This window comes from Taudactylus pleione, unplaced genomic scaffold (genome assembly GCF_031769625.1).
Source record: "Taudactylus pleione unplaced genomic scaffold, aTauple2 ptg000122l, whole genome shotgun sequence".
NCBI lineage: Eukaryota > Metazoa > Chordata > Amphibia > Anura > Myobatrachidae > Taudactylus > Taudactylus pleione.
In genome coordinates this window covers 15,507,282-15,520,222 of record NW_028284524.1, presented here as the reverse complement: position 1 = coordinate 15,520,222, position 12,941 = coordinate 15,507,282, and the positions used below count along the sequence as shown (strand labels likewise).

The 12,941-nt window shown below is 45.2% G+C and overlaps 1 protein-coding gene across 1 annotated transcript in view; it reads left to right on the top strand.

Moving 5' to 3' along the window:
• Positions 1–12,941, top strand: part of LOC148524101 (intermediate filament protein ON3-like) — a 52,164-nt gene that overhangs the window by 23,702 nt on the left and 15,521 nt on the right. The window contains exons 2-5 of the mRNA XM_088472426.1: positions 2,034–2,242; positions 7,200–7,260; positions 9,729–9,824; positions 11,443–11,607. Coding sequence (XP_088328552.1) covers positions 2,034–2,242; positions 7,200–7,260; positions 9,729–9,824; positions 11,443–11,607 — 531 coding nt within the window. The remainder of the gene's footprint in view (positions 1–2,033; positions 2,243–7,199; positions 7,261–9,728; positions 9,825–11,442; positions 11,608–12,941) is intronic.

Below are 12,941 nucleotides of genomic sequence, written 5' to 3'. Positions count from 1 at the left end.
CCATCCGAGGGCGTGACATCAAAACAACATATATGCTCTGCTAATTTGGTGTCACCCCCTCGGATGGTGTCACTGCGCAGCCACACTTCAGAAAGAGGTAGGGGAGAGGCTGGGGGCTGCCCCCAGCAGCTGCTGGAGCACTGGGTTAGCCCACTTTGTGCCGAGAACAGGTGGCGTGACATGTGGTCACGTCCCCAAGATTGGCACACAAAAGGGACATGGGTTCCTGCACTGGACATTGATAATTTAATGTAGTGGGGTGAAAGATTAAAGTGTTGGAGGGGGCCCGAAATACCTGAAAGCCTAGTGGCCTGGCCATGGGTTAATATGGCCCTGGTTGGGATGGTGATCCGGAGCAATGTCGATGGACAATGCACTCAGGGCCTGACTCAGACCCCGCCGCAAGGCTGCATTCGCACGCAGCCTGTCGAGGCGAAAATATGCTAATGACCGCATATGCAATGTAACCACAGCACAATAAGTAGACACCCAACACTACATAATGCCACCTACTTCCCTTCACTTATGTTCTCGCAAAACAGCAAAAACATCGGTAACATCGAGAACCATCGGACCCATACACACAAATAGTGGTTGACCTAAACCTACCGCAGACACTGCTAATGTTTGAGTGTGTAACTAGACGTTAGGATGCGTATGCCATTGCTGGGGCCTAATTATGCACGCCCCTGAATCTGTGTTTAAACGCCCAGGCACATCTGCATTTCTATGACCACTCCCCGTCACCACCTTCAAACGGTCACTTCCTGTCAATCACTGTATGAAGCCTCTGCGTGCTCGCTGTGGTCGATTCCAGATCGCAGCGGCCGGTTCACGCACTGCGATGCATACGCATGACAGATTGCAAACATCGACAGGCTGCATGCGAACGCAGCCTTGTGACCGGATTTGAAATCAGGCCCTCAGATCGCAGATGCTTCCTTACAGCTGTGCAATACCGTCCACATCTGAATCTGGCCCTGAGTTAGCAGACCCTGCCAGCTCTACCACTGAAACTTTGTTTCATTTTAATTACTATTACTGTACATTAGAAAAGAGCCACATTGCAGCTAAGCTGCCTCTAAGGGCCATATTCAATTGCCGGCGAAAAGCCGTTATCGGCGATACTTTTTCGCCGATGACGTCATATTCGCCAATCTGGTCTTATCCCCTTATTCAATTCTTCCGGCTTTTCGTCGATGCGGAAAGTCAATGGATAGAATGCTGCGAAAAAATATCACTTATGAATAAGTGTCGAAAAAAAGTGCAGAATTGGGGTTTTGGGATACATACTTCCAGAAACACCCAGCACCCCTTTGGACTGTCCCCCAAAGGTAAACTGTGTCCAAATTTTTTTAAAAAGTTACTCAGGACACCCCAAAAGAGTACTTTCGTTTTGGGGCAAAAAAAAAAAAAAAATCAAAGTTGGGGGACAAACTTCTAAACTAGTGAAATAGACTAAGAGGGGTCCCCAAGTATGCCCCAAGTGTTTTTTTTTTTATTGCAGGTGGATTTGTCATGATTTTTTAACGTTCATATTAGCCACTTTAAAATATGCTTGCACCCATTTTCATATACCCCAAATTTGCTGGGACTACTCATTTTTCCCAAAAAACTTGCTAAATGCTATTCTACATCACTTTTTCAAAGACGCTAAACAGCACCTATTGAGACCTTTTAAAGAACCAGAATACCTTCAGCAGTGCTATTCGGGGGGACACATAGTGAACTCCCATGTCACAGCATCTTTAGGTGGGTGTCAGGCTGATTTCCCCAAAAATGACAGCACTTTTCGCTCACTTAGTTTTCGCCGGGTCCCATTTTCGCCGATTTGAAATAGAACACGGGGATACGCGGGGACGAGTGCTATACTTTTTCGCACCCAAAACCTCAGATGTCGGCAAAAAGTCCAGCAACTGACTTTTTGCATCTAATTGAATATGGCCCTTAGTATATAAAACCTTTTCATTAGTATCCAACAAAGATTTAGCCCAGGCGGCAGCAACACCAGTAACTTATTTTGTTTTTCACAGGTCAGAGACTTGGAGAGGCAGAATAAGATCCTAAAGACCCAGCTGCATCTGCTGAAGGAAAAAGACAGTTATAAGTCCAACATTGACCAGATCACACTGACGTCCAGCAATCACCTCAAGCAACAAATAGATGGACTGCTGCACGAGAAGGACAAGCTGCAGGCCGAGCTCCACAACATGCAGGCTGTAGTGGAAGAACTAAAGACCAGGTACTTCCAGCTGCATATTATTTGTACTGTCCTACTGTACCTAGGCTTGTAATGTAGAAAAAAAGATACTTGACAAATAAAAGGATCACATAGACACTTTGTGACCAGGGGCGGCATGCACTAACACTTACCGCCGGACATCGCATTAGTACTGATCGCATATGCACTAACATATGCGATCAGTACAGCAAAGGACAGCTCTTCCGATAAGATCTCTGCAGCACAGTGGACTTCCGGGTTTATGACCTGGGAGTCCATATGCGCATAGTGATGCGGCGGCCGCGGGGCATGCTGGGAGGGATCAGATCGAACCCCTCATAGCAGCGTGATGCGGTAGAAGCCCATAGGCTGGCGTTACCCTCCACATCGCAGCCCGGCTGCTAGCAGAATGATGCATACGAAAAATGCGGTAAACGAGGAGTTTACCGCATTTTTCGTTTACTGCACTTGGTGGTCAGCAACATCGCACATTTTATCTCGCTCTCCATAGTAAAATGTGCAATTTGGAGTTAATCCCCTGGCGGCTACCACCTTCAGGGATCACCCTTTGATCACTATTGGGAGGTGCACTTGGGGGCATTCTTCTACATCCCCATGTACACATATAATCTGTACCTGGGCTAGCACCTGATCAGCCCCAGGTGGAATCAGGTTGGCAGAGATGATGGTTAATTCGCTGCCAGTATCCACTAAGGCCCAGACCTCCCGGCCTTCCACTCACACCATCAAACGAATCAAGGTGGTTTGTGCCGGTGAAGTGCTTCCAGCAGCCATGCTGACCACTGGTTGAGTTGTTTTTCCACCACTACAGTCCCATCGGCTCGCCCTGCTTTGGGCAGTGCCGGCGCAAATGACCCGGCTCACCGCAGTCAAAACACACAACTGGAGGTGGGCTGTTGGTTTTAATAATTGGGACCTGGGTTCTAGGCTTGGGAACTGTCTGTAATGCCTGTTTGGCTTTGCTTAACTTCCCAAAAGTCAGGTACCCTTCAATCACCACTGCTAACTTCTCAAACATTTGAGGACCAGCCTGTAGAGCCCATTCTTGCACCACACGATCTAGTACCCGCACAGCATGGTGGAGAAGCCACCACTTCTACTATACGCTGAGCAGAGTTCTTGTCCGGCTGCAACCACTCCTTACTCAGCCTGGCTAATGTGGTCAGCTGGACCCTTGAAGCTTTAGACGGGTTTAGCCGCCATTCCTGAAACTCCTGAGCTTTGCTAGGTCCAGTCACTCCAACTCTGCCTTATATGGCCTTTTTCAAGTGTGGATAGGAGTTTTCCTCAGTCACATTTAATCAACATATGCTCTCTGAGGTTCCCCTGTGAGACAGGGAGCAAGTCTGGCAGCCCACTCCTCCTCAGGCCATTTGAAATGTGCAGCAGTACGCTCATAGGTGAACAGAAAAGCTTCAATGTCATCAGATGGAGTAAGCTTCTCTAACACCTCTCCTTATTTCAGTTAACTGTGCATCTAATAATTGAATTTGAGTTTGTTGCCCTTGCATCTGTGCTTGATGCACTGCTGCCAGGGCTTGTAGCCCTGCAGATATTTCAGCAAAACTTTTCAAAAGCTCCTCCATATTACACTGCTTTATCCCTTTATGGACAAACTTACGAGGCTTTATAAATTCTGTTTTGGAAGCCAGATTCCCAACAAGCTATATCAGCTGGCTTGTCTTAAAACTGCACCACATTCCCTGGCCATTCACCCATATACTGGAATTAAGCAGTTTTTATATTGTGCACAATTTGCATATACACAGACATAGTATCACTGTGAACAACTGCTGTTTTATGGCTGGCCTGCCACACTCACCCACCCACCCAGCTGCTAGTAAAGTGACTTACTCACCAAGCCGCTGTGCAGTGGGTAGCATCCTGCAAAGCGTCTCACTACCGCTGTGGGTGGATCCCGTCACTGTATCTGGGCTCTTGTTGCGAAGCAGTATCCAGTAAGACTCCCTGTTCGGGTGCCAAATGTGACAAGAATCACATAGACCGGGTAAAATCCATCAGTAACTTTTATTGCTCACCACAGGCAGGTACACAGGATATGGCGGTTTCACAGGCAAGATGTCATACAAAGTCTTCTAATACAGCAATATTTCTTCAGTGGACTAGCAGGTCCAGGGCCCCTAACCCTAGTCACCCCCAAGCCTATAAGCTGGGCGACTATTTTACCATCAGGCTCAGTTTCCCCAGTGTCTCTGCAGTTCTTAAACCAGCTTCTAACAGGTGTCTGTAATCAGCTGCGTTTCCAGGCACTGATTGAGGCAACACCTGAACTGGACATTTACACAATCCTAATGCCTTTGCTCTGCCAAACCTGGAAGATCTGGATATTCCACATTTACTTAATGTGGAACTACGCTGACCCTGTCACAGAATAGGTGCATACAAAAACAACGATTTTTTGAACGATTATCGATAAACAATATTGATTATCGTTCATCGTTGAAAGAAATCGTTCACTTTCTATGTTAAAACGATGAACGATTATCGTTCATGCGCGTTCATGTTTGTAGTTTGTAGTTCAATCAGACTGACCAACTCAACGATTTTCATTAAGGGAATATGCAAAAATCGATTGCAGTTCAAAAAAATCGTTCATTACATTTAGTAAATTAATGATTTTAGTAAACGATATTTCCCTTGAAAAAATTAACAAAAATCGTTTACTAAAATCGTTCATTTACAAAATCGTTGTGTGTGTATGCAGCTTAAATATTACATTTATGCCTTTACCCTCATCCATAAGGAAAATGCATTTTTTATAATTTTATAATTTAATTAAATGAGTTAATGTAATGCACAGTATAGGACCCTAAAATATCTGTAACTGTCACAGCAAATTGCCCTGTCCCCTTTTAAATTAATCAGAGTTTGTGACTATTGAAAATACCAAACCTAGCCTAAAATATCATATGTAGCCTAAAATAGTTTTCAATAAACAAAACTAGCTTACTAAAATATCATATGCATTCTGTCATTGCATGGGAACTTGTACTTACAGTCAGGTGCATAAATATTGGGACATTGACAGAATTTTCATATTTTGGCCTCTATTCGCCACCACAATGGCTTTGAAATGAAACAAACAAGATGTGCTTTAACTGCAGACTTTCAGATTTAATTTGAGGGTAATTATATCCAAATCAGGTGAACGGTGTAGGAATTACAACGGTTTCTATATGTGCCTCCCACTTTTTAAGGGGCCAAAAGTAATGGGACAAACTAAACAATCCTAAATCTAACTTTCACTTTTTAATACTTTGTTGCAAATCCTTTACAGGCAATTACAGCCTGAAGTCTGGAACGCATAGACATCACCAGACGCTGGGTTTCATCCCTGGTGATGCTCTGCCAGGCCTCTACTGCAAATGTCTTCAGTTCCTGCTTGTTCTTGGGGTATTTTCCCTTCAGTTTTGTCTTCATCAAGTGAAATGCATGCTCAATCGGATTCAGGTCAGGGGATTGACTTGGCCATTGCATAACATTCCACTTTTTAGCCTTAAAAAACTCTTTGGTTGCTTTTGCAGTATGCTTCGGGTCATTGTCCATCTGCACTGTGAAGCGCCGTCCAATGAGTTCTGACGCATTTGACTGAATATGAGCATATAATATTGCCAGAAACACTTCACAATTCATTCTGCTGCTTTTGTCAGCAGTCACATCATCAATAAATACAAGGGAACCAGTTCCATTGGCAGCCATACATGCCCACGCCATGACACTACCACCACTATGCTTCACTGATGAGGTGGTATGTTTTGGATCATGAGCAATTCCTTTCCTTCTCCATACTCTTCTCTTCCCATCACTCTGGTACAAGTTGATCTTTGTCTCATCTGTCCATAGGATGTTGCTCCAGAACTGTAATGGCTTTTTTAGATGTTGTTTGGCAAACTCTAATCTGGTCTTCCTGTTTTTGAGGCTCACCAATGGTTTACATCTTGTGGTGAACCCTCTATATTCACTCTTGTGAAGTCTTCTCTTGATTGTTGACTTTGGCACATATACACCTACCTCCTGGAGAGTGTTCTTGATTTGGCCAACTGTTGTGAAGGGGTTTTTCTTCACCAGGGAAATAATTCTTCTGTCATCCACCACAGCTGTTTTCCGTGGTCTTCCGGGTCTTTTGGTGTTGCTGAGCTCTCCGATGCGTTCTTTCTTTTTAAGAATGTTCCAAACAGTTGATGTGGCCACACCTAATGTTTTCGCTATCTCTCTGATGGGTTTGTTTTGATTTTTCAGCCTAATGATGGCTTGCTTCACTGATAGTGACAGCTCTTTGAATCTCATATTGAGAGTCGACAGCAACTAATTCCAAATGCAAATGTCATACCTAGAATCAACTCCAGACCTTTCACCTGCTTAATTGATAATGAAATAACGAAGGAATAACCCACACCTGTACATGAAATAGCTTTTGAGTTGATAGTCCCATTACTTTTGGCCCCTTAAAAAGTGGGAGGCACATATAGAAACCGTTGTAATTCCTACACCGTTCACCTGATTTGGATGTAATTACCCTCAAATTAAATCGGAAAGTCTGCAGTTAAAGCACATCTTGTTTGTTTCATTTCAAAGCCATTGCGGTGGTGAATAGAGGCCAAAATATGAAAATTCTGTCAATGTCCCAATATTTATGCACCTGACTGTAAAATAAATACTTGTAAATGTTATGAGATGCATCCATTTATGTTATAGATTTAATGACCCTTTAAAATGCAGCATTTACAAGAAAAAAATATGTATGTCATGACCTCAGTATAGCCAGCTGACTGATAACCTATAATATTTGACCCAGAACTACTATATTAGCAACTATTACCAAACGATTAGAACTGGGCTGTGTTATGCAGAATGTTTTTAATCCTGGTTTCCTGGCATATGACCCAGTAAACTTCCATTATTTGTTGTATATATTCTTTTGCTTTTGTTCCTGCAGATATGAGGATGAAATTAACAGGCGGAATCAGCTAGAAAATGATTTTGTGCTGACGAAGAAGGTAGAGTACATGACCCAGAGAGTACTCGGTTGTGTAAGAAGCTCTCTAACTACAATATAGGGATGACCATCGACTGTCAATGGTTAACAACTATCCATAGTTTGCCACCAATGGTTGATGGTTTTGGCCTATGGACGGCTATCGGCCATCAATGATTAACCAACATCGATGGTTTACCATCGATGGTGGTGAACCAATGGTACATCTCCATTGATGGCACAGAGCCAAACAATGTTCTTTTTTTCCCCCTCTCCATGTGCTGGGACCTGGAGCTTACCTCCGCCCCCGCTTACCCCCGACACAACCCACGAAGCCCCGCCCCCACTCCCTGACTAGCCCGCTGTCTGGCCAGTATTAAAACAGGGCTGACCATCAATGGATGAAACCATTGATGGTTCACAGCTGATGGTTTCATACCATCAATGGCGACCATTGATGGGTAACCTGCTGACGTTCATCCGTATATTGGACATTGATGATGAAGATGCAATGGTTCTCTGATGGTTCTCCGCCATCATTGGCTGTGAGGCACTGATTTTTTTCTCTGCACAGGACGTATGCCCCTGGCGAGGTATGCCCCTGGCCCCTGGCAGCCTGCTAAGCACCTCTCCCATTTCTCTTTGGACCGCTGCCTGCCATTCCCCCCAGCAGGGATGTCCATTGATGGTTAATCCACTTATGGCTACAGAGCCGTAACTAGACTTTTTGGTGCCCTGTGCCAGAAAGAGCATTGGTGCCCCCCCATTTTAAAAATAGGGACATAACACACCCAAAAAAGGGGAATGGCCTCATGGGGAAGGGACAGGGAAGAGATAGGGGAGGCCAGGATATGCTGGGTGTGAAATAAGAGGAATCTACAAGTAAGAATGATAATAAACAGGAAATTGACAGGCCTGAACAGCACCCCCTGCCCTTTGGTGCCCTATGCCATGGCACAGGCTGCACTACCCTAGTTACGGCCCTGGATGGCTGTTCCAACTGCAAACCTCAGGTAGCTCTGTGATTCATCAGCTAAAAGGATATGCTGTTATTTGTACTTTACCGTAATAGCTAAAGATAGACATTATCTCCTCACCTACTCACAGTTAGGGCTCTATTTATTAACATTATTTTTACTAAAATAAAGTGAAAAGGGGTGTTTTTACACTCTTTTCACATTATTTTAGTATCACCTATAGTTACTACAGGGCAATTGGAGTAGAATTCGTAAAATTCAGCTCCAAGCCCTAATTATCAATTATTTTTAGTAAGCAGATCGCATTTCCCATAATTGTAATGGGAAATGTGATCTGGCCAAAGTTACTAAAAATAAATTGTGAAAAAATACCGGGGAAAGCCCTGTGGTAATAAGGTGGCGTTATCCAGGGTCTCCCCCGGTTACCGGACTCCTGCTCTACTCTAACAGGTATAGCAGAGCCGGACCTGGCCCCAGTGATCAGTTGTGTGGTTTAAACAGACCACACGCTGATCACTGCTAAAAAAAAAAGAAAAAAAAATAGTAAAAAAAAAAACTTAGCTGAGTAAAGGGACCGGTGATCGGGGCTCCGGGTGATGTTCTCCCTCTGGTCAGCTGGTCTCCCAGCCTGCTCTGGGACCCAGTCGTCACCTGACCGGGTCCCAGTGCAGTATGGGATGTCAGCTGACCGGAGACACGGAGGACATCACCGGAGCACCGATCACTGCAGGTAAGTGTAATTAAGGGAGGGGGGGTCGCGGGGAGAGGGACCAGGATCGCGTGGGTGGGGCTTAGAGACGGGGGCGGTGCTTAGCAGCAGTCGGTAGGCGCATACGTCGGTACTTAACACTGTATTTTTGCGAAAATACTGTGATAAGTGTGCAGAGGGGATTTGCAGGGACAGAGCTTTATCGCAAGCTCTGTCCCTGCAAGGGATTTGTAGTAAATTCCTGTGATATTGCCTGAAGGTAATATCACACTACAATCTGCATTACAAATGCGGATTGTAGTAAATAGAGCACTTAGACCCCACTTTCCCCAGAAAAAACTAGCTTCACCCCCCTCCCCACACACATGCTTAATAATATTCCTTTGTTGACACCAGGAGGATCTAGGGATGTCCATCTCCATTTGTGACGACCCCTTCGATGGAGAAAAAAAACATACACAGCTCTGTATCACTCCACACCTTTTTCTCCTGAAAGGGCAAATTACCAAGAGTTGTATCTTTCCTCACTGGCAAATTACACAGATCTCTGTTATTCCTCCTGAAGTCACAATATAGTCATACAATGCCGGAGAGGGCATAACACATCTTAGAGATAACCAGCTTCCTCTGTGATACTGGTCCAAAATGGCTGGACCAGTCTCCTGAAATACGCATGCGCACTGCAAATGAAGACCTATAGTCGAGCTATCTGTTCCATTTGGTAAAAATTTACAATAGAACTATAATGCTATATTGTTAAAAAAAAGTTTTATATAAATATGTACCTTATTTATCTTCTCTCAGGACCTGGATGACACCTACCTCCACAAGGTGGACAATGAATCCAAGTTAGAGAGCCTCACTGATGAGATAGACTATCTGAAGCAGCTGTACAAGGAGGTAATGCAACACAATATACTGTATATCAGCAGTATTACATTACAGTTGCAGCACTGTGTTTGATACAAAGCAACTAAAACATATTTCTGAGTGTTATTATTCATAAATGAGATTGTCAGTCATATCTGTACCCCCAAAACAATTGAGGTGTCTGCTAGCTCCATATGCAAATGATTGTGCATAGGGCAAGGTGGCTTCAAGTTCACACTATGAAGTTGGCTGTTATCTACCAAATGTAAAATTGGCCACAAATTTCAATCTGTATGGGCAGAAAGATTTCACTGATCCCCAGGGCTTTTTTCCTGGAAAAATAGGTTCAGGAACTGTGGGTGGAGCTACTGGGGGTGGAGCTATAGAAAAACAATTATATAAATATATAATAAATAAATATATTTATATAATTGTTTTTTTATAGCTCCACCCCCAGTAGCTCCACCCACAGTTCCTGAACCTATTATACTACTACATGCATATATATATATATATATATATATATATATACATATATATATATATATATATATATGTGTATATATATATATATATATATATATATATATATATATAGTATTTAGAAAAGAAGGCACTCAAGAGGGACTTTAAATAAAACTTATCTTACGGAAAATAAATTTTAGCCCAGGACATTACGTCATAGTTAATGAAAGGTTCAGGATTCAGACCCGCTTGCTAGGATGCGTTCTCACGTAGCCAGCCGATGTTTGCAATGTGCATATGCAACGCATTGCGCGTGCGCGAACCGGTCCATGCGATCGCCTCTTGTACACAGGCGCCTCGCTAGACTGAGTGACAGGATAAGCCGTTTGTAGGTGGTAACAGGGGTTGGTCAATGGAAACGGGGGAGTGGTGGTGTGAACGCAGGTGTGTCTGAGCATCTTAACGCCGTTTCAGAGGCGTGCATAATTAAGATGGAGCATCATAGTACACGTCACATGGTTGAATTACATACAGGAGCACTTGCAGTGCTTGCGGTAGGGTATGGTCAGCCACAAGGGCTGCATACAGGTCCGATGGTACTCGATGTTACCGATGGTTGCATACACTTCCATAAGATGACATGTATTACTAAGGGAAAGTGGGCGTCTTAAGACAGGCTGGTGGGCGCCTAAATACACACCATGATCGCACGCCAAGACATAGTGGGCGTGCTAATGCCTTGCCGTGCGATCGCGGAATTTGCATACTTTGGCAGCTGACGGCTGCGTGCGAACGCATCCTAGCGAGCGGGTCTGAATTGGGCCCTGAGTTCCTGCTTGTTCCTGCTGAAAAATAGCACTGTTGATCCCTATCCGTAGTTGACGAGGGGAATGGTAAAATTGATTGGAATGCATCTGACTGTGAAGCGCCTTCTATTATCTGCCTGTCCGGCGATCAGATCATTCAAACTTGTATGTATGTGACCGGTCAGTCATGAGAGACACTCTGCCTCTGGGTAGCCAGGCCGACGGGTCTCATTGCCCAGTGTACTGGGTACCCTTAAGCTCATTTCCAAAAATGACCCATCCAATTTTGATATGATTTCAGTGATATTTGTCAATTTTTCAATATCCCAGCAAATCTCTGTGTGCCCAGTTATAGTGACATCTTGTCCTCTCTCTAGGAAATAAATGAGCTGCAGTCTCAGGTGCACAATGACAAAGTGACCGTAGAACTGGACAATAACCGGGATTTGGAAATGAAGCATGTGATGGATGAGGTCAGGGCACAATACCAGAGTATGGCAGATAAGAGCCGCCAGGAGGCCGAGAGGTGGTACAAGAGCAAGGTACGTGTGACCCTTCCTAATTCCTGATTTCTGGACAGTGTTATCGCAAGAGGTGGACACCAAGAGGCCCAGTGATACCAGTGTAAGATTGGAATTGTGGGAACACATGTGATTCTTTCCTATAAATTGGAAAAGGAAATGTTTATGGCTCTTTTAGAAACATATAAAGACAGCGTACCAATTGCGATCTGCCCCACTGTGGCTGTGCATAAAATACAGAACAAGCATCAATGAACCCTACTATATATTTTATACATGAACATTTGGAAGCAAATTGAGCAGACATTACACAAAAGAAACCTGTTTGGTCTGCTTAGGCCTCATTCGCATGAACATACCCTTAATGAACTTTGTCTACATGACCCCATCCCCTTCCCTCCTTCCCTCCCCTCAGTGGCGGGCTGGGCCGGGGGGCAGGGTGCCATGTGCCCCCCGGGCCGCAGCGTCATGTGGGCCGCGGGCAGTCTGTGTCACTGTGACACAGACTGCACCGTGTGTGTAGCGCTGACCGGACGGAGTTCGGTCAGCTCTACACAGCACAAACACACAGCCGCCGCACCCGGCAGCTGTGTGTTTGCTTTGGCAGCTGATGAGAGTCGGACATCTTCCGGCTCCCGCAGTGGGTAATGGGAGTGACGCGTCACTCCCATGACGCGTCACTCCCATAATGCAAAGCGGCGGACGGAAGAGCTGATCTCGGCTGCGGGACCAGGAGCAGGAGCGGGTGTCAGGTAAGTGTGTTTTTTTTTTAATATTATGTGTGTCTACTGCGGGGGGTCTGGCACTATAAGGAGGAGACCACTACTGGGGGCACTGCAAAGGGGGGGACTACTACTACTGGGGGCGCTACAAGGCGGGGGGACTACTACTACTGGGGGCACTACAAGGGGAGGGACTACTACTACTTGGGGCACTACAAGGGGGGGACTACTACTACTGGGGGCACTACAAGGGGGGGGGGGACTACTACTACTGGGGGCACTACAAGGGGGGGGACTACTACTACTGGGGGTACTACAAGGGGGGGACTACTACTACTGGGGATACTACAAGGGGGGGACTACTACTACTGAGGACACTACAAGGGGGGGACTACTACTGGGGGTACTACAAGGGGGGTACTACTACTGGGGGGACTACTACTAGGGGCACTACAAGGGGACTACTACTATGGGCATTGCATAGGGGGGAGGGGACTACTACTAGGGGCACTACATAGGGGGGAGGGGACTACCACTGGGGGCACTGCATCGAGGGACCACTGCTGGGGGCTCTATATAAAGGGCAATAGTGGGGGTACTGCATAGGGGGAAGACTACAACTGGCGCCACTAT